Source organism: Bos grunniens, chromosome 29 (genome assembly GCF_055505025.1).
Source record: "Bos grunniens cultivar Pamir isolate PY7600 chromosome 29, Bosgru_T2T1.0, whole genome shotgun sequence".
Lineage (NCBI taxonomy): Eukaryota > Metazoa > Chordata > Mammalia > Artiodactyla > Bovidae > Bos > Bos grunniens.
Genome location: NC_141193.1, coordinates 21,958,387 through 21,981,312, shown reverse-complemented (window position 1 = coordinate 21,981,312; position 22,926 = coordinate 21,958,387). Strand labels below are relative to the sequence as shown.

At 41.5% G+C, this 22,926-nt stretch overlaps 1 protein-coding gene across 2 annotated transcripts; it reads left to right on the top strand.

The window, feature by feature from the left end:
• Window positions 1–13,419: 13,419 nt before the first annotated feature.
• Window positions 13,420–16,397, top strand: PATE1 (prostate and testis expressed 1). Of its 2 annotated transcripts, XM_086385482.1 has the most exons (5): window positions 13,610–13,667; window positions 13,776–13,811; window positions 14,748–14,783; window positions 15,058–15,174; window positions 16,168–16,397. In XM_086385482.1, the coding sequence occupies exons 1-5, from the start codon at window positions 13,610–13,612 to the stop codon at window positions 16,299–16,301; spliced, it is 381 nt and encodes a 126-aa protein (XP_086241608.1). In that variant the 3' UTR covers window positions 16,302–16,397. The 2 variants fall into 2 exon arrangements, with proteins under 2 accessions (XP_086241609.1, XP_086241608.1); XM_086385483.1 differs by lacking the exons at window positions 13,610–13,667; window positions 13,776–13,811; window positions 14,748–14,783 and adding an exon at window positions 13,420–13,471 and having other exon boundaries at window positions 14,983–15,174.
• Window positions 16,398–22,926: the final 6,529 nt, after the last annotated feature.

Sequence of the window (22,926 nt, the reverse complement as noted above, 5' to 3'; positions counted from 1 at the left end):
CCCACAAATTCATCAAAAGAGCATTTAAACGTCGAGTAAATTCCACAAAACAACTTCTGAATGCCGGCAGAGGACATCAGGCACCCAGAAAAGCAATCCAACTCTTCGAAAGGAGCGCGACTGAACAAAGAGAAGAAATACAGCTCCACCCATCAGAACACCGACACAAGCTTCCCTAACCAGGAAACCTTGACAAGCCACCTGTACAAACCCACACACAGCGAGGAAAAGCCACAATAAAGAGAACTCCACAAACTGCCAGAATACAGAAAGGACACCCCAAACTCAGCAATTTAAACAAGATGAAGAGACAGAGGAATAGCCAGCAGATAAAGGAACAGGATAAATGCCCACCAAACCAAACAAAAGAGGAAGAGATAGGGAATCTACCTGATAAAGAATTCCGAATAATGATAGTGAAATTGATCCAAAATCTTGAAATTAAAGTGGAATCACAGATAAATAGCTTGGAGACAAGGATTGAGAAGATGCAAGAAAGGTTTAACAAGGACCTAGAAGAAATAAAAAAGAGTCAATATATAATGAATAATGCAATAAATGAAATTAAAAACACTCTGGAGGCAACAAATAGTAGAATAACAGAGGCAGAAGATAGGATTAGTGAATTAGAAGATAGAATGGTAGAAATAAATGAATCAGAGAGAATAAAAGAAAAACGAATTAAAAGAAATGAGGACAATCTCAGAGACCTCCAGGACAATATTAAACGCTACAACATTCGAATCATAGGGGTTCCAGAAGAAGAAGACAAAAAGAAAGACCATGAGAAAATACTTGAGGAGATAATAGTTGAAAACTTCCCTAAACTGGGGAAGGAAATAATCACCCAAGTCCAAGAAACCCAGAGAATCCCAAACAGGATAAACCCAAGGCGAAACACCCCAAGACACATATTAATCAAATTAACAAAGATCAAACACAAAGAACAAATATTAAAAGCAGCAAGGGAAAAACAACAAATAACACACAAGGGAAATCCCATAAGGATAACAGCTGATCTTTCAATAGAAACTCTTCAAGCCAGGAGGGAATGGCAAGACATACTTAAAATGATGAAAGAAAATAACCTACAGCCCAGATTATTGTACCCAGCAAGGATTTCATTCAAGTATGAAGGAGAAATCAAAAGCTTCTCAGACAAGCAAAAGCTGAGAGAATTCTGCACCACCAAACCATCTCTACAACAAATACTAAAGGATATTCTCTAGACAGGAAACACAAAAATGGTGTATAAATTCAAACCCCAAACAATAAAGTAAATGGCAACGGGATCATACTTATCAGTAATTACCTTAAACGTAAATGGGTTGAATGCCCCAACCAAAAGACAAAGACTGGCTGAATGGATACAAAAACAAGACCCCTACATATGTTGTCTACAAGAGACCCACCTCAAAACAGGGGACACATACAGACTGAAAGTGAAGGGCTGGAAAAAGATTTTCCATGCAAATAGGGACCAAAAGAAAGCAGGAGTAGCAATACTCATATCAGATAAAAGAGACTTTAAAACAAAGGCTGTGAAAAGAGACAAAGAAGGTCACTACATAATGATCAAAGGATCAATCCAAGAAGAAGATATAACAATTATAAATATATATGCACCCAACACGGGAGCACCGCAGTATGTAAGACAAATGCTAACAAGTATGAAAGGAGAAATTAACAATAACACAATAATAGTGGGAGACTTTAATACCCCACTTACACCTATGGATAGATCAACTAAACAGAAAATTAACAAGGAAACACAAACTTTAAACGATACAATAGACCAGTTAGACCTAATTGATATCTATAGGACATTTCATCCCAAAACAATGAATTTCACCTTTTTCTCAAGCGCACATGGAACCTTCTCCAGGATAGATCACATCCTGGGCCATAAAGCTAGCCTTGGTAAATTCAAAAAAATAGAAATCATTCCAAGCATCTTTTCTGACCACAATGCAGTAAGATTAGATCTCAATTACAGGAGAAAAACTATTAAAAATTCCAACATATGGAGGCTGAACAACATGCTGCTGAATAACCAACAAATCACAGAAGAAATCAAAAAAGAAATCAAAATTTGCATAGAAACGAATGAAAATGAAAACACAACAACCCAAAACCTGTGGGACACAGTAAAAGCAGTCCTAAGGGGAAAGTTCATAGCAATACAGGCACACCTCAAGAAACAAGAAAAAAGTCAAATAAATAACCTAACTCTACACCTAAAGCAACTAGAAAAGGAAGAAATGAAGAACCCCAGGGTTAGTAGAAGGAAAGAAATCTTAAAAATTAGAGCAGAAATAAATGCAAAAGAAACAAAAGAGACCATAGCAAAAATCAACAAAGCCAAAAGCTGGTTCTTTGAAAGGATAAATAAAATTGATAAACCATTAGCCAGACTCATCAAGAAACAAAGGGAGAAAAATCAAATCAATAAAATTAGAAACGAAAATGGAGAGATCACAACAGACAACACAGAAATACAAAGGATCATAAGAGACTATTATCAACAATTATATGCCAATAAAATGGACAACGAGGAAGAAATGGACAAATTCTTAGAAAACTACAACTTTCCAAAACTCGACCAGGAAGAAATAGAAAACCTTAACAGACCCATCACAAGCACGGAAATTGAAACTGTAATCAAAAATCTTCCAGCAAACAAAAGCCCAGGTCCAGACGGCTTCACAGCTGAATTCTACCAAAAATTTAGAGAAGAGCTAACACCTATCCTGCTCAAACTCTTCCAGAAAATTGCAGAGGAAGGTAAACTTCCAAACTCATTCTATGAGGCCACCATCACCCTAATACCAAAACCTGACAAAGATGCCACAAAAAAAGAAAACTACAGGCCAATATCACTGATGAACATAGATGCAAAAATCCTAAACAAAATTCTAGCAATCAGAATCCAACAACACATTAAAAAGATCATACACCATGACCAAGTGGGCTTTATCCCAGGGATGCAAGGATTCTTCAATATCCGCAAATCAATCAATGTAATACACCACATTAACAAATTGAAAAACAAAAACCATATGATTATCTCAATAGATGCAGAGAAAGCCTTTGACAAAATTCAACACCCATTTATGATAAAAACTCTCCAGAAAGCAGGAATAGAAGGAACATACCTCAACATAATAAAAGCTATATATGATAAACCCACAGCAAACATTATCCTCAATGGTGAAAAATTGAAAGCATTTCCTCTAAAGTCAGGAACAAGACAAGGGTGCCCACTTTCACCATTACTATTCAACATAGTTTTGGAAGTTTTGGCCACAGCAATCAGAGCAGAAAAAGAAATAAAAGGAATCCAAATTGGAAAAGAAGAAGTAAAACTCTCACTATTTGCAGATGACATGATCCTCTACATAGAAAACCCTAAAGACTCCACCAGAAAATTACTAGAACTAATCAATGATTATAGTAAAGTTGCAGGATATAAAATCAACACACAGAAATCCCTTGCATTCCTATACACTAATAATGAGAAAACAGAAAGAGAAATTAAGGAAACAATTCCATTCACCATTGCAACGAAAAGAATAAAATACTTAGGAATATATCTACCTAAAGAAACTAAAGACCTATATATAGAAAACTATAAAACACTGGTGAAAGAAATCAAAGAGGACACTAATAGATGGAGAAATATACCATGTTCATGGATTGGAAGAATCAATATAGTGAAAATGAGTATACTACCCAAAGCAATTTATAGATTCAATGCAATCCCTATCAAGCTACCAACAGTATTCTTCACAGAGCTAGAACAAATAATTTCACAATTTGTATGGAAATACAAAAAACCTCGAATAGCCAAAGCGATCTTGAGAAAGAAAAATGGAACTGGAGGAATCAACTTACCTGACTTCAGGCTCTACTACAAAGCCACAGTTATCAAGACAGTATGGTACTGGCACAAAGACAGAAATATAGATCAATGGAACAAAATAGAAAGCCCAGAGATAAATCCACGCACATATGGACAGCTTATCTTTGACAAAGGAGACAAGAATATACAGTGGATTAAAGACAATCTCTTTAACAAGTGGTGCTGGGAAATCTGGTCAACCACTTGTAAAAGAATGAAACTAGAACACTTTCTAACACCATATACAAAAATAAACTCAAAATGGATTAAAGATCTCAACGTAAGACCAGAAACTATAAAACTCCTAGAGGAGAACATAGGCAAAACACTCTCTGACATACATCACAGCAGGATCCTCTATGACCCACCTCCCAGAATATTGGAAATAAAAGCAAAAATAAACAAATGGGACCTAATTAAACTTAAAAGCTTCTGCACATCAAAGGAAACTATTAGCAAGGTGAAAAGACAGCCTTCAGAATGGGAGAAAATAATAGCAAATGAAGCAACCGACAAACAACTAATCTCAAAAATATACAAGCAACACTTACAGCTCAACTCCAGAAAAATAAATGACCCAATCAAAAAATGGGCCAAAGATCTAAATAGACATTTCTCCAAAGAAGACATACAGATGGCTAACAAACACATGAAAAGATGCTGAACATCACTCCTTATCAGAGAAATGCAAATCAAAACCACTATGAGGTACCATTTCACGCCAGTCAGAATGGCTGTGATCCAAAAGTCTACAAATAATAAATGCTGGAGAGGGTGTGGAGAAAAGGGAACCCTCTTACACTGTTGGTGGGAATGCAAACTAGTACAGCCACTATGGAGAACAGTGTGGAGATTCCTTAAAAAACTGGAAATAGAACTGCCTTATGATCCAGCAATCCCACTGCTTGGCATACACACTGAGGAAACCAGAAGGGAAAGAGACACGTGTACCCCAATGTTCATCGCAGCACTGTTTATAATAGTCAGGACATGGAAGCAACCTAGATGTCCATCAGCAGATGAATGGATAAGAAAGCTGTGGTACATATACACAATGGAGTATTACTCAGCCATTAAAAAGAATACATTTGAATCAGTTCTAATGAGGTGGATGAAACTGGAGCCTATTATACAGAGTGAAGTAAGCCAGAAGGAAAAACATAAATACAGTATACTAACGCATATATATGGAATTTAGAAAGATGGTAATGATAACCCTGTATACGAGACAGCAAAAGAGACACTGATGTATGGAGCAGTCTTATGGACTCTGTGGGAGAGGGAGAGGGTGGGAAGTTTTGGGAGAATGGCATTGAAACACGTGAAATGTCATGTATGAAACGAGATGCCAGTCCAGGTTCAGTGCACGATGCTGGATGCTTGGGGCTGGTGAGCTGGGACGGCCCAGGGGGATGGTATGGGGAGGGGGGAGGGAGGAGGGTTCAGGATGGGGAGCACGTGTATACCTGAAATTTTTTTAATTTTAAAAATAAAAAAAAATTAAAAAAAAAAAAGAAAAAAAAATGGGAATAGAACTGCCATATGACCCAGCAACCCCACTGCTGGGCATACACATCAAGGAAAGCAGAATTGAAAGGGACACATGTACCCCAATGCTCACTGCAGCACTGTTTATAATAGCCAGGACATGGAAGCAACTTAGATGTCCATCAGCAGACGAATGGACAAGGAAATTGCGGTACATATACAAATGGAATAATAATCAACATAATACTCAATATAAAAAAGAATGCATTTGAGTCAGTTCTAATGAGGTGGATGAAACTGGAGCCTATTATACAGAGTGAAGTAAGTTGGAAAGAGAAACACCGATACAGTATATTAACACATATATATGGAATTTAGAAAGATGGTAACAATGGTCCTGTATGCAAGGCAGCAAAAGAGACACAGATGTAAAGAACAGACTTTTGGACTCTGTGGGAGAAGGTGAGGGTGGAATGATTTGAGAGAATAGAACTGAAACATGTATATATTACCATATGTAGAACAGATGACCAGTGCAAGTTCGATGCATGAAGCAGGGTACTCAAAGCCAGTGCTCTGGGACAACCCAGAGGGATGGGGTGGGGAGGGAGGTGGAAGGGGGTTCAAAACGGGGGGACACATGTGCACCTGTGGCTGATTCATGTCAATGTATGGCAAAAGCCACCACAATATTGTAAAGTAATTATCCTCCAATTAAAATAAACTAATTAAAAAAAAAAAGAAACAGGATTTGGCCCCAAATAGCTGAGGTGCGTATGAAAGGAATGAATTCCATGAGCCCAGAGGCTTGCATCTTCCCGTATATAGAATGCTAAATTCCTTAAATTAACACCTAATCTTTGATGTTCAGATGCCTGCTTCCTTTGTTGCAAACTTGTATATAACCTGACTCCCCCTCTCACCTCCTTGGAGCAATTTTCTCAGAGCTACTGAGCTCCTGTCTCCCAGGCTTCCACTGGGAGGCTCGGGAGTCCTAAACGTTCCCAACAAAAGAAATAACTCTACTTTCAGGTTGCGAAGACAACAGGATTAGTTGGTTGGGGAGCTCAGATCCCACATACCTTGTGGCCAAAAAACCAAAACATAAAACAGAAGCAATACTGTAACAAATTCAATACTTTAAAAAAGGAAAAACAAAAACAAAAACAAAAACCCTTCAGGGAGCTCAGCATTTTTTTTTTTAAGAGCACGAACCACCAGACTCATTGCAAGCCCTGCAGTAAATCTCTCTCTGCTCCAAACTTAGTTTGTTTGGCCTCACTGTTCATCAGGAACATGAACTTGTACCTATAGAGAGACTGACGCTGGCAAAGGCCAACTCCAAGCACTTCCTAATCTGCAGCTCTGGGAGAGAACTGAATCTAGCTGCATGGAGACAGCCTGGAGGGCCTGGAATGTGGTCCCAGCCAAATCTTAGATCCCATTATTAATCAACTCTGCTCGAATATAAAATAGAAAGTTTTTTTTTTTTTAAAGAAATGCCAATAGCGCATAAAGCCACTACCACTCTGCGTCAGGAGTCTACCCTCTGCCTTCTGTCCCATCTCCCACCAGTGGGTAACACCGCTTGGCTTTATGGGCTATTAGATTGGGGGCCCTATTTCTGCTATTTCCATTATCCCGACTCCCCCTGTTCTTCTGGGCTGATCCTCGGAAGACAATCGGCAGATACAAATCTGATTGCACTTGTTCAGGAGGATTCTTGGCAAGGAGCATAGGCCGCACTGTTAGAGCCAGACTGAAAACACTGTGCTTATTGGGCATGGCCTCTGTGCAGGCCAGCACAGAAGAGCTGTACAAAGTAACAATAACAATAGCACTGCAGATAATAACAGCAGCAACAACAACAGCAACACATAATAATAAATAACCTGACAATTAAATATACATATATTATGATTCAAATTAAGCTCCAGTATACCTGTGGTACTATTCCATCAATTTTGAAATCATAGAGACCTGAGCAGAAAGTCCTTATCATGATATCTTTGAACCTGAATTCCAGACTTCTACTGGGGAGAGGAACTTTTCTGAGATGAGGAGGGGAGAATGGAGATGTCACAGAAATCTTTTTTAAAAAAAAAAAATTTATCTATTTGGCTGTGCTGGGTCTTAGTTGCAGCATGCAAACTCTTAGTTGTAGCAAGTGGGAGCTAGTTCCCTGCTCAGGGATCAGACTTGGGCCCCTGCTTTGGGAGCACAGAGTCTTAGCCATTTGACCACCAGGGAAGTCCCTCACTTTCTCGTCCTGTGTATGAGCACACATTCTCAGGAAATTTCTAAGACATAGAAAGGAGACTGCGTCCTCTAATTTTGCATTGTCAGCAGTTTGGCACAGTTTAAGTCTTTGAAATTACAAGAGTTGGGTTTTTTTTTCTCAAGCATATTTATTATCTTCTAAATGCATCCATGCCCTCTTGTTCCTTCTCCACCCACTTCTGGATGGTGCCAAGACTTCTTGCTTTGTTCCTTGTCTCACCTGACTAAGCTTTTCACCTCTCATCTGATGCCCATTTGGACTTTAATGACCAGAAACTATCTCATCTCTAGACCTCAAGAAGATGTTCTGTTCTCCTAACCCCGCAGGCTGTGTCCGAGTCTTAGTTGCCAGGCCTAACAGGCTTCCATACACCGAACTACTGTGTCCACAGCCTGCCTCCTACCCTATCTGGGCTATATGAAACTCCCAAGAACACTCCCTGCATTATTGCCCCTCTTTGAAAGCAGGATCCAATCTAACTCTCCCTGGGACTGTAGGTCATGACCAAGGGATGTGCTTCTCTCAGGGTCTCATCTCCTTGACTTGGGTTAGGCAACACCTCCTGCAGTTTCATCATTGTATTCCCTCCTCTGAGCCTTCTCCCAGGTTGAAGTGCTTAAAATAATCTCTTTCCAGCTTTCCTTCCTTCTTTCTTCATTCCTCCAAGCAGCCTCAGCATCCCAGCTCTGAAACGACAGCTGTCCAGCGACAGTACTCCAAGGGCCAAAAGCAAAGCTTGCTTCTCTAACCAACGCTCGTAAGACTCTCTTTCGAGGGATGTAATTCAACAAATGCTCAGAAAAACAAATACCGGATATTAACACATATATATGGAATCTGGAAAGATAGTACTGACACACATCTCAGTTTGGGAATTTTACGGCCAATCACTTGAAACACAAGAACGTTACAAGAGTTTTAAAAGTCTTGCCAAGTGATTAAGAATCCCTGGCCCATGGAAACCAACTGCTTTCTTCCCATAGGAGACCATTATAGCATCGTGCTCAGGGGTTGGGTGGAGCTCTGTTTAAATCTGATTCTTCACCTGCTGGATGTGTGACCTTGTGCGTGTCCTTTAACCTCTCTGACCTGTGGAGATTTTTTTTTTTTCACTAGAGAAAATATATATTTATCTATCAAGAAGAATTGTGAGGGATAAATTAGCACACGTGAGCTATTTAATTGTTTTAAAATATAGCTTTTGAGGAGGCCAGGAGACATCATCAGTGGAAATGACAGAGGAGGGAGCTCTGAAGGACAGTTCCCCTCAGAGAAACACTGACCACAAGAGTAAAAGTCATCACAATCAACTTCATCTCAGGTTTACAGCAACCACAGAAAACATGAATCTGAATGAGACAGTTTCCACATGGTAGGAAAGTTTTGTGGCATTTTTAAAATAATAGCTTTTCTCCTAACTTGCTCCCTCCATCTACACACACACACACACACACACAGGAAATAACAGGGGGAATCTATATACAGAACTTCAGGAAACTGGTCAGGGATAGTCTCTCTGAACACAAATTGTTTTTATAATCTGAAGGGATACCATTTATTTTTGTTTCTTTAAAATTTTTTAATATTGGAATATAGCCAATTAACAGAGAAGGCAATGGCACCCCACTCCAGTACTCTTGCCTGGAAAATCCCATGGATGGAGGAGCCTGGTAGGCTGCAGTCCACGGGGTCGCACAGAGTCAGGCACGACTGACCGACTTCACTTTCACTTTTCACTTTCATGTATTGCAGAAAGAAATGGCAACCCACTCCAGTGTTCTTGTCTGGAGAATTCCAGGGATGGGGGAACCTGGTGGGCTGCCGTCTATGGGGTCGCACAGAGTCGGACACGACTGAAGTGACTTAGCAGGAGCAGTATAGCCAATTAACAATGTTATGATCGTTTCAGGTGAACAGCAGAGGGTCTTAGCCATACATATACATGTGTCCATTCTCCCCCAAAGTCCCCTCCCATCCAGGCTGTCACATGACATTGAGCAGAATTTAAAGGGATACATGTAAAACCTTAGTAATAAACTCAGCAAAACAGAGGGCTATACGCCCCCTTGGGACTGCTGGTCTCTGAGCATGGCTTTCACATACTGGTGAATTTACCATGAAAAGTGGAAAAGGAATCTCTTATTTCTCCTTTGCTGAAGTCACCCTTGGAAAGAGTTCTCCTGGTGAATAGCCAGAGTTGGCTGACGCGGCAGATTGAAAGCCTAGGGCCTTTTATTTGAGCTGTAAGCTACAACAGGAACAATGGGTAGATAGGTTATTGGCTACTTCTTCATTGTTTTGTTGACTACCTCCCTAGTCACTTTAACATCGTTTTATCTTTTCCCACCCTCAGCACCGTTGGCATGAACTATCTAGAGAACTGTGGACACGTTGAACAATTTTGAGATTCCCAGCAAATCCTTGGGGATGGGGAGTCTCATGGTAGAAAAGAATACACATAGAAGGTCTCCCCAGAAACACTTCTTTTATGTTCTTTCCTGGATATCCACATATTGTCTGAAAATTCCATTTTCATATTCCTCAAGAGGGTAGAACTTCTCTGGTTTCATCTAGTCTCAGTCAACCAGAATGGTGCTGCTCCCTTGCTTAAGGGAAAAAGAGACACGATTTTCTGACTGAACTGTTCCTTCAAACCCTGATCTAGAAGAAACTGTTCTTTTTCTGTCAGATCACTGGTATAAATCCTATGGGTACTGGAAAAACCCCAGGAGCTTATGGTCACTGGGCTGCCTGGGAATAGTAACTGTGGTTCTTCATCTTGTTGACCTTCCCCCAAGGGGCTTCCCTGGTGGCTCAGATGGTAAAGAATCCGCCTGCAGTGCAGGAGACATGGCTTCGATCCCTAGGTTGGGAAGATCCCCTGGAGAAGGGAATGGCTACCCACTCCAGTATTCTTGCCTAGAGAATTCCATGCCTGGAGAATTCCACAGACTGAGGAGCTTGCTGGGCTGCAGTCCATGGGGTCATAAAGAGTTGGACATGACTGAGCCATTAACACTTTCACTTTCAAGGTAGCATCTGCCTAAGCTGAGAGCTTTTTCCTCAAATCAAATCCTGGCAATCACCCACCCCATTAAGCTCTTTAGAAATGACATTGTGTGAAAATATCTCAATTATCAATGAAGTTCAGGATATTTTTACTGTATTCACCATGGAGAGTAGTGATATGTCTTTTGAAAATAATGGTAACGTTGGAAAGTGGATGTCTATTCAAGAAATACCATTTTTATTGTTTTGCATGATAACGGAGATGCAAACCAAAAATCCTAGCTCATCATCTAAACATCTTCTAATCATCTACATAAAGGTATAACTGAGTACTCAGCTAATCACTTCAGAGGTGAGAAAAATCCAGGGCCAGGGCTGCTCCTCTGGACTAACTGTACCTCCAGAACCCTGATGGTACAGTGATGGAGAGAAGGGCATCGTGAGTACAGGGGTCCAGACTCCATGGGAACAAAGTAAATGTTAATCACTCAGTTGTGTCCACCTCTTTGCACTGATGCCTGCCAGGCCCCTCTGTCCATGGAATTCTCAGGCAAGAGTCCTGGAATAGGTTGCCATTCCCTTCTCCAGGGGATCTTCCTGACCCAGGGCTCAAACATGGGTCTCCTGCATTGCAGGTGGATTCTTTACCATCTGAGCCAAGGCATAAGATCTGACTCCATGTGAGGTTTGGAGCAATAAGCAAAAAGGATTCTTTCCTGAATACTTTTAAGTCGTGGGTCTATAATTTATGACATAAGAATAATTATTTTGGGTGCCCTAAGAGGATAAGAGGAGAAGGTGATGGCATCCTACTCCAGCACTCTTGCCTGGAAAATCCCATGGACAGAGGAGCCTGGTAGGCTGCAGTCCATGGGGTCTCGAAGAGTCAGACATGACTGAGCGACTTCACTTTCACTTTTCACTTTCATGTATTGCAGAAGGAAATGGCAACCCACTCCAGTGTTCTTGCCTGGAGAATCCCAGGGACGGGGGAGCCTGGTGGGCTGCTGTCTATGGGGTCACACAGAGTTGGACACGACTGAAGTGACTTAGCAGCAGCAGCACCAGCAAGAGGATAAGAAAAAGGATTAGGAACACTGAGGAAAGGTATGGACTGTGACCCAGCAAGAAAATCAGGTATTATGGGATACTAAGACCGGGAATGTGGATTTGAGGAGATTTTAGGAGAAAAATAAGCTAATAAAATAGAGTTCAGGGACTTCCCTGGTGGCCCAGTAGCCAAGAATGTGCACTCTCAATGCAGGGGCCCTGGGGCTTGATCCCTGGTCAGGAAACTAGATCTTACATGCCACACCTAAGACTTAGGACAACAAACTAAATACTTAAAAATCTAGTGTTCAAATATAAACACGGAGTTCAGCTGGATTGGTAAAGCTGAGAAGGGAACATTTCTGCTTTAGGAGAAGGGGTATAATAATATCAACAGAGTATAATGAAGTGAGGAGACAGTTTCTGGTGGGGCAGAGGAAGAAAACCTTCCCTTCTTTTGTGTGGGCTGCCATTAGCCAAAGAATTAAATACAGGATTCCTAGAAGGAAAGGAGGGGAGATCTCAAAGGTCAAAGAAAGGAATGTGAGGAGGTAAGAGACGATGCTAAGTTTCCCGGCTTGAGAGCAGGAGAGAGACAGGTCTGCCAGTGGGAACACAGGGCTTCCCAAGTGGCTCGGAGGTAAACATCCTGCCTGTCCATGGCGCAGACTCAAGAGACGCGGGTTCGACCCCTGGGTCAGGAAGATCCCCTGGAGGAGGAAGTGGCAGCCCACTCCAGCATTCTTGCCTGGAGAATCCCATGGATTTTCTTACACAGTCTCAATCTCCTCCACAGGAATTCTACATTCAGTCACTGCCCCAGTTGGTTAACTTGTCACTCTCAGAGCTGAGGAAACTGCCCCTCCTCATACCTGGCTCGCTCGGCATCAAGTGGGAGGGACCAGCTGACCTCCCTCCAGGAGGAGTAATCTGATCTGTTTGTTTCATTCCAGTATGACGGAAAATGGGAAACTATTTCCCTCCCGAGTACCCTGTCACCTCATCTGCACTGAACCTCTCCATCTCTCGTCCCCATTTCCTATAGTACTGCCTTTTAAAGGCTCTTTGGTTACCCCTCTTTTGGACTTCCTACAGTCCAATTATTTACACTCATATTCTCTCAGATTTTTTTTTTGAAAATTTTTTTTTGATATGGGCCATTTGAAAGTCTTATTGAATTTGTCACAATATTGTTTCTGTTTTATGTTTGGGTTTTTTTGGCTGTGAGGCATGTAGGATCTTAGCTTCCTAACCAGGAATTGAACCTTCACCCCCCTGCCTTGGAAGGCAAAGTCTTAACCACTGGACAGGCAGGGAAGTCCCTTCTCTCAGCTTCAATGAGTGTCTCAGTGTAAATGTCTCCGAATCTAACTCCCCGTGCCCTGATTTATCCTGGTCTTCTCCCACAGTGTGCTCTAGTGAAGAGACCGCAGGACATGGCATCAAAGCTTCCTGAATGCTAGGACTGAAATGAATCAGACCCAGGACTTACCTAGGCAGTCCCTCTTCCTCACAATTTGCCAAAAAGAAACATTTTAGAGTTCTTGGCTTCCCTTGAAGCAGGAAACACCTTTGAAGGACTTCTGTAATGTCCCCACCCCTAGCCCTTCCTGGGGAGGCCCAACCTGGTAGATATATAAAGAGGCACCTTGCAGCTTCCTGCTCCAACCTGCTCTTTCCTCCCTCTGAGATGGACAAGTCCCTCCTGCTAGGGCTCCCTGTCCTCCTCTGCTGCTTTCGAGGTGAGAGTCCCTGTGGTTGACAGTTGGAGAGATGTGTCCAGGATGTTAGAATGGGTTGGGGTTCCCATGACAGAGGTTCTTTTATGAGAGTCATAGGTAACAGCAGCTGTCATTCTAACGCCATGACTTTCACACACGATGCATCCCATCCCTGGAACCTTCAGCAAAATCTTAGTCTGCTTGCAGAAGAAAATAGGTAGATTATAAGGGAACTGACAAGATTTTCATAAAAGCTGTGAGGTGAGTTTGTAAAATGAGATCTGCAGAGAGTATATCTTTTTGTATTTTTTTTTTTCCTTAACAGTACTGTGCGGGTCATTTGCAGACCAAGAACATGAAAGTGAGTAGAGACAGATGAGTCGTGTGGGAAGGCCAATTTGAGGGGAGGGGGAGATGAGAGGGAATGCATGAGCATTGAGGGTTGAAAGGAATCCGGAGACTAACCTTGGATTCCAGCACTCGGCCACTTCTTCCAGCAGGATGGGGCTGGGGTGGGAACTGACTTTGAGCCTGATGGAAAAACACAAGCAGCAGTTGCCAAGGCAAAGGATCCGTGTGTTAAAAGATGAGGGAACGGGAAAGGGGGAAGTGGAATGTTGATTTTTCAGGTGCTAGCTGGCTAAATCCACAGAGTAGCAATTTCATGAATTTCAGAGGCTTTGTCACCTTGCAGCTTTCAGCTACTTGTGGGTAAGAAAGTCAGAGAGGTCAGTTAAAGTGAAGGGAATGTGGGACTTTCTTGGGGGTCCAGTGGTTAAGAATCTGCCTGCCAAAGCAGGGGACACTGGCTAGATCCCTGGTCTGGGAAGATCCTACACACCCCAGGGCAATTACTGAGTCCGAGTTCTCTATCTAGCCCGTGAGCAGCAACAAGAGAAGCCGCTGCAATCAGAAGGCCGGGCCTTGCCACTAGAGAGTAACCCCGACTCGTTGCAACTAGAGAATGTTGGTGCGTAGCAAGGGAGACACACAGTTCAGCCAAAAATAAAGTAATTTAAAAAAAGAAGGCAATGAGGCACTCACACACACACAAAATGCTCATTTATCTTTCTCCTTCGAGTCCCTCTAGAGGTGAAGAGAGTTGAAATGAGGGAGAGATACAGAGATGCCCTGAGATGGGAACTAGGCTTTGGAGGGACAGAAGGGCCCAGAGTGGCTCCAGGTAAAGAGTTCAGAATGGACCTTGTGTATTTACACAAGGATTACAGCGATGTGCAGGCAAGAGCAAATCTTAGAGAAAATTGCTACTAAGTCTTATTTCTCTTTGCCAGCACAGTCAATGAACTATCTGTTAATGATCGCCATTTTCCTGGTGAGTATGGAGAGGATACGGTCTGATGCGCTCAACCTTGATTTTGTTCCTCTTTTCCTTATCTTCCCACCTGTTCTATGAGCTAAACTCCAGAGACCAGAAACTCTAGCCCTTCTCTCGGCTCAGCCTGTTTGATAGAGGTGGATGCCCTCCCTTTACGGGTCTTGGGAAAGCCCTCAGGGCTCCCAGAGGACTTCAGGTTTGAAAGGGCAGATGGGTCCTTTGGCAGCAGTGCTTTCACATCTACTTCCCTACTCTCTGGCCCAAATTATAGAAATTATTCAGTGTAGGATGTGCCACATCCAGTTTCCAAGACAGAAGTGTTCCAGAGGCAGAGGACTATGTATTGCAGTGAAAGAAGAGGCTTGCACGACTGGGAGGATTTTCAAATGTAAGTTGTGGGTGGGGGGCGGGAGGACGGGGTGGTGGAAGCAGACAGGGACACGCCGGCCACAGGAGAAAGGAGGGACCCTGCTTCAGACCAATCCTAGCGTCCCTAGTGTGAGTCACTCGGTTGTGTAGGACTCTGTAGGACCGCATGGATTGCAGCCCGCCAGACTCCTCTGTTTATGGACTTCTCCAGGCAAGAATACTGGAGTGGGTTGCTGTTTCCTACTCCAGGGGATCTTCCCAACCCAGGGATCAAACCGGAAGTCTCTTGCATTGCAGGCAGATTCTTTACTGTCTGAGCCACCAGGGAAGCCCTAGGATGACTGAATATTTCTACCCCATCACATGCCATGATGAAAAATAGATACAGGTGGTCTCTACGGAGTGGGGATCTATAGCTATGGAATCAGTATTTTGAGAAGCCTGAACAAAACAGAGGAGACTAAGTTGACGGAAAAGGAAGGGCCAGTGGAGAACAGAGCTAAGTGTTGAAGTGAGGCGGGCACTTTGTTTTTTCCCGGCCTGGCCGTTCCCTGTGGGAAGTTTTAAACCGTGAAAATAGAGGGGCCAGGGTCAGCAATAGATACAGGCTAAGTGGCCCTTCATAGGTAAGTCTGAACAGCATGATTTCTCGGTTTTCCTATCCTTTGTACTGAGCGATACCTTAGTATTTCTAACCCTTACTTATACCAGCGTCAAAATGCTCAGTGGAGACGCCCAGCTCTGGCAATCCTTGCGTTTCTGCTCTCATTACAGCCCCACATTCAGGGATTTTTTTTTTTTTTTTTTAATTTTTTTGCTTTAAACTGCTCTGCTATTGTCTCTCTTTTGGGAAGTACCCAGACTGCCACATCTTCCAGTTCTTCACGTTTAAACAACCGAGACTTGAATGACACGAGGTTGTGTTTTGTTCACTGGTGCAGGCTGGGAAGTTTTTTGTTTGGGTTTTGGTTTTAGAAACCTCTGTGCTGATAAGTTTCTCCTACTTCTGCAGATGATGGCACTCTCTGGTTAACCTTCAGGGGTTGCCTAAAGAACTGCGCCAATGTGAACAACATAAAGTGGAGTGTCTACCTGGTGAACTTCAGGTGTTGCAGGAGCCACGACTTGTGCAATGAAGACATCTAGAAATCACTGGTTCTTTTCTGGCTCCAGTCTCTGGGTAGGTGACATCTTTGGCTCCACCTCATCACAGTAATCTAAAAAATACATTTCAGATTGGAAATACACAACTCTGCCTTCTGCACATGTAAGAAGAAAGCCCTCTCTCTTTCCAGATTTTCTGCCATGGCCCCTGGGAGGGGGTGTATGGGGAACATCTTGAACACAAGATCAATACATCCTGCATGTTGGTATAGAATCCAGTGCATTCACTGAACACCCAAGCTGCTTCAGAAAGGAAGAAGGGGGGATGGAGAGGGTAGGATGAATTGAGAAAGTGGCATTGACGTATACACACTGCCAGGTGTGAAACAGATAGCTAGCTGTGTTAGTCACTCAGTCGTGTCTGACTCTTTGTGACCCCATGGACTGTAGCCTGCAAGGCTATTCTGTCCATGGGATTCTCCAGGCAAGAATACTGGAGTGGGTTGTCATGCCCTCCTCCAGGGGATCTTCCTAACCAAGGGATCAAACCTGTCTCCCATATTGCAGGCGGATTCTTTACCATCTGAGCCACCAGGGAAGCCCAGATAACTAGGGTAGCCACAGGGAACCCAGCCTAGTGCTGTGATGACCTAGAGGGGTGGGATGGGGGAGGTGAGAGGGAGGCTCAAGAGAGGATATATATATATACATACACACATAATTATGTCTGATTTGTGTTGTTGTATGGCAGAAACCAACACAGACTTGTAAAGCAATTATCCTCCAATTACAAAATCAATTTAGGAAAAGAAAAGGCAGAAGAGGATAAGTCAATTTTTTGTTCCTGCTCCTTCCCTTCTTTCTGAGGCAGAATATGTTCATTTTTTTCTCTTGGGATTTTTCTTCTTGTCTCACTCCAGTTAAAGCGCACAACCCTGGCCTCATGAGGAAGGAGGGGGTGACATGAAAAGATATGACTTGAGTTTTCTTGAATTTTGTTCGTGAATGTTATTCCCAGAGTGAGGAGAAGGGCAGAATGGAGAAAGAAATTCGTGCCTGAACCATGAAGAGTGAAAGATTTTCTGCCGTATAGAATGAGACTCTCTGGGGTTTGGGGTTGGAGAAGAAAGGAGGGTGTGTTTGGAATTCTAGAGATAGTTGGGGAGGAGTGGGATGCAGGCTCAAGAGGGACGAAATATGTGTATACATACAGCTGTTTGACCTTGTACGTCGGAATCTAACACAACATTGTAAAGCAATTATCCTCCAATAAATAAATATAGCATAAAAAGCATAAACAAATAAGGAATAAATGCCAGAGTCTTAACAAAGAGACTTAAAAGAGTGTATAAATTCAGAAAAAGTCATGTCTAAGTGTTGTTTCTGGCATAGCAGATGGCTAATTAAGATAGGTATTTTCATGGAAGACTCCAACATTCTTTGAAGTCAAAGTTCTTTAAAAAATCTTTTGGTAAGGGAAAAAACATTAACCAAAAAATGTTTTATAACTTCCTCCCCATGGATAAGAGAATAAGAATGATACTTTGTGGATGTTTTCAGTGTACTTCATCAGAACTTGCTTTATGACCAAAAATATTTTGTTTTATGCAACTATAGACTATTTTCTCATTCTTTCTTGGACTCTTTGGACTCTTTGGGATTAATCTAGTATTTGTCATTTTATCTTCTCTATTACCTTATGCATTCTTTAAAAATTCTTTTAATAGATATGCCTACCTGACTGTTTACATGCTACGTTAAGTTGGTACATTTGCCAATTTACTAGCAACTCAATAATATTATTGAATATAAGAATTTGATTCCACTTTCTCGTTTCTGCTGCTTATGCTACTATTGCCAGTGTGTTGGTGTTTATTGTAGTGAACTACACTTAACACAAAATTTGCCATTTTAATTATTTTAAATATACAGTTCAGTGGCATTAACTAATTCCACATTGTTATACAACCATCATCGCCATCCATCTCCACGTGGATCTTACATCCATCATTTTTTCATCCTACAAAACTGAAACTCTGTATCCATCAAACAATACTCCCAATCCCCTGGCAGTCACATTGTACTTTCTAAGTTTCGCTATATTAGATACTTCATATAAATGCAATTATCCAGTGTTTGTCCTTTTGTGACTAATTTCACTTGGCATAATGTCCTCAAAGTTCATCCATGTTGTAGAATGTGCCAGCATTTCTTTCATTTTTAATGCTAAATAATATCCCATAGTATGTACTTACGGCATTTTGTTTATCCAGTCATCCACGGATGGACATTTAGGTTACTTCTACCTTTCGGCTATTGCAAATAACATTGCAATGAACACAGGTATACACATGTCCATTCGAGACCCTGCTTTCAATTCCTTTGGATATATACATCCCGTCCAGTTCAGTTCAGTCGCTCAGTCGTGTGTGAAATGATTAAATTGGGTGGTGGTTCTGTGTTTAAACTTTTCAGGAACTGTCATGCGCTTGTCCACAGCGGCCGTGCTGGCTCACATTCCCACCAAGAGTGTCCTGGGCTCTAATTTCTCCACATGCTTACCTACACTTGTCATTTTGTTTTTGTTAGTAGCCATCGTTTTGAGTGTGAAGTGTTATTCATTATGGTTTTTATTTGCTTTTCCCTAATGATTAGTGATATTGAGCATCTTTCCACGTGCTTATTGGCCATTTGCATATCTTCTTTGGAAAAATTCGAGTCCTTTTGTCCACATTTTCATCAGATGACTGTTTTTTAGTTACTGTGTTGTAGGAGGGTTTTTTTTTTATACATTCCAAATATGACCGCTTATCAGGTGTACAATTTCCCATTCCATAAGCAGCCTTTTCACTGTGTTGATTCTTTCCTTTGATGCACAGAATTTTTAATTTTGATGTATTCCAATTTATTTTCTCTTTTGCCTCCTATACCTTTTAAAATATTGAAGTATAGTTGATGTACAATATTATATAAGTTACAGGTGTACAATATAATGGTTCACAATTTTTAAAGGTTATACTCCACTTATAGCTATTATAAAATATTGGCTATATTCCCTTTGATGTACAGTATATCCTTGTAGCTTATTTTATACATAATAGTTTGTACCTGTTAATCCTCTACCCCTATATTGCCCTTCCAACTTTTCCCCTCTCCACTGGTAACCATTAGATTGTCCTCTATATCTGTGAGCCTGCTTATTTTCTCATTATATTCACCAATTTGTTGTATTTTTTGAATTCCGCATGTAAGTAACGTCATACAGTTTATGTTTCTCTGTCTGACTTATTTCACTCAGCATAATACCCTCCAAGTTCATACATGTTGCTGCAAATGGCAAAATTTCATTCTTTTTTATGGCCAAGGAATATCACATTCTTTGGGTGTATATACACACACCAGATTTGAGCAGTTTGTAATGGCTCAGATGCTAAAGAATCTGCTCGCAATGCAGGAGACCCGGGTTCAATCCCTGGGTCAGGAAGATCCCCTGAAGAAGAAAAAGGCTACCCACTCCAGTATTCTAGCCTGGAGAATTCCATAGACAGAAGAGCCTGATGGGCTATACTCCATGGGGTCATAAACAGTTGACTGACTAACACTACTACTTTCACTATATACACCAGATTTTCTTTATCCATTCATCTGCTGATGGACCCTTCGGTTGTTTCCATATCTTGACTACTGTACATAATGTTTCTATGAATATTCGGCTGCATATCAATATCAGTATCAGTTCAGTCCCTCAGTCGTGTCCAACTCTTTGTGACCCCATGAACTGCAGCACCCCAGGCCTCCCTGTCCATCACCAACTCCCGGAGTCCACCCAAACCCATGTCCATCGAGTCAGTGATACCATCCAACCATCTCATCCTCTGTCGTCCCCTTCTCCTCCTGCCCTCAATCTTTCCCAGCATCAGGGTCTTTTCAAATGAGTTAGCTCTCTGCATCAGGTGGCCAAAGTATTGGAGTTTCAGCTTCAACATCAGTCCCTCCAATGAACACCCAGGACTAATCTCCTTCAGGATGGACTGGTTGGATCTCCTTGCAGTCCAAGGGACTCCCAAGAGTCTTCTCCAACATCACAGTTCAAAAGCATCAATTCTTCTGCGCTCAGCTTTCTTTATAGTCCAACTCTCACATCTATACATGACTACTGGAAAAACCATAGCCTTGACTAGATGAACCTTTGTTGGCAAAGTAATGTCTCTGCTTTTGAATATGCTGTCCAGGTTGGTCATAACTTTCCTTCCAAGGAGCAAGCGTCTTTTAATTTCATGGCTGCAACCACCATCCACAGTGATTTTGGATACCAGAAAAATAAAGTCAGCCACTGTTTCCACTGTTTCCCCATCTATTTCCCATGAAGTGATGGGACCAGATGCCATGATCTTCGTTTTCTGAATGTTGAGCTTTAAGCCAACTTTTTCACTCTCCACTTTCACGTTCATCAAGAGGCTCTTTAGTTCTTCTTCACTTTCTGCCATAATGGTGGTATCATCTGCATATCTGAGGTGATTGATATTTCTCCTGGCAATCTTGATTCCAGCTTGTGCTTCCTCCACCCCAACGTTTCTCATGATGTACTCTGCATATATGTTAAATAAGCAGGGTGACAATATACAGCCTTGATGTACTCCTTTTCCTATTTGGAACCAGTCTGTTGTTCCATGTCCAGTTCTAACTGTTGCTTCCTGATCTGTACACAGGTTTCTCAAGAGGCAAGTCAGGTGGTCTGGTATTTCCATCTCTTTCAGAATTTTCCACAGTTTATTGTGATCCACATGGTCAAAGGCTTTGGCATAGTCAATAAAGCAGAAATAGATGTTTTTCTGGAACTTTCTTGCTTTTTCCATGATCCAGCGGATGTTGGCAATTTGATCTCTGGTTCCTCTGCCTTTTGTAAAACCAGCTTGAACATCTGGAAGTTCACGGTTCATGTATTGCGAAAGCCTGGCTTGGAGAATTTTGAGCATTACTTTACTAGCGTGTGAGATGAGTGCAATTGTGTGGTAGTTTGGGCATTCTTTGGCATTACCTTTCTTAGGGATTGGAATGAAAACTGACTTTTTCCAGCCCTGTGGCCACTGCTGAGTTTTCCAAATTTGCTGACATATTGAGTGCAGCACTTTCACAACATTTGGGCTGCATGTATCTTTATAAATCAGTGTTTTTGCTTTTTTCAGATATGTACTCAGGAACGGAATTGCTGGGTCATATGGTAGTTCTGTGCTTCCCAGGTGGCGCTAGTGGTAAAGAACCTGCCTGCCAATGCAGGAAACACAGGAGACCTGGGTTGGGAAGATCCTTTGGAAGAGGGCATGGCAACTCACTCCAGTATTCTTGTCTGGAGAATCCCATGCACAGAAGAGCCGAGTGGGCTACAGTCCATAGGGTCTCACAGAGTCAGACATGACTGAAGTGAAGCAACAGCAGCGTAGTTCTGGTTCTAGTCTTCTGAGAAACCTCCATCGTGTTTTCCACGGTGGCTGCACCAATGTACATTCCCACCAGCAGTGGATGTGGGTTTCTCTACATCTCACCAGCATTTGTTATTTGTGCTCTTTTTGACAATAGCCGTTCTGACATGTGTGAGGTGATATCTCACTGTGGTTTTTTAATTTGCATTCTCTGATGGTTAATAATGTCGAGAATCTTTTCATGTGTCTGTTAGCTTAATCTGTATGTTTCTTCTTTGGAAAAATGCGTATTTAGGTCTTCTGCCCATTTTCAATCAGGTTGTTTGTTTTTTGATATTGAGTTGAATGAGCTGTTAGTATATTTTGAATATTAACCCACTGTCAGTCATGTCATTTGCAAATATATTTTCCCATTCCATAAATTGTCTTTTGCTTTGTCAACGGTTTCCTTTGCCTTGCAGAAGTGTTTTAGTTAAATTAGGTCCCATTTGTTTATTTTTGCTTTTATCTCTTTTAAGAGACAAAATTTTATTTTATTATTTATTTTATATTTACTTTATTCAAAATAATTGCATTACCATTTCTATTAGGATGTGTTCTGCCTATGTTCTCTTCTAGGAGCTTTATAGCTTCATGTCTTACACTTAGATTTTGAAACCATTTTATTTTTATATATGATATGAAAGAATGGTCTATCATTTGTGGCTGTCCAGTTTTTCCAGCACCCAGTGTTGAAGAGACTGTCTTTTCTCTGTTGTATGTTTTTGCCTCCTTTGTTGTAGGTAACTGATCATCAGTGCATGGGTTTATTTCTGGGCTCTATTCTGTTCCATTTATCTGTGTCTGTTTCTGCGCCAATACCACCTGTTTTGATTATTATGGCTTTGCAGTATAGTATGAAGTCTGGGAGGATTATATGTCCAGCTTTATTCTTTTTATTCAGGATCACATCTACATTCAAGTCTTTTGTGGTTCTATATAAATTTTAAATTATTTGTTCTAGTTCTGTGAAAAATGTCCTGGGTATAGACAGAGACTGCCTTAAATCTATTGATTGCTTTGGCCAGTATGGTCATTTTAATAATATTGATGCTTCTAATTCAAGAGCACAGGATATCTTTGCATTTATCTGTATCGTCTTCAACTTCCTCAATATTTTATAGTTTTCAGAGTAGAGGGTTTTTACCTCTTTCCTTAAGTTTGTTCCTAGGTATTTTATTCTCTTTGATGCAATTTTAAATGAGATT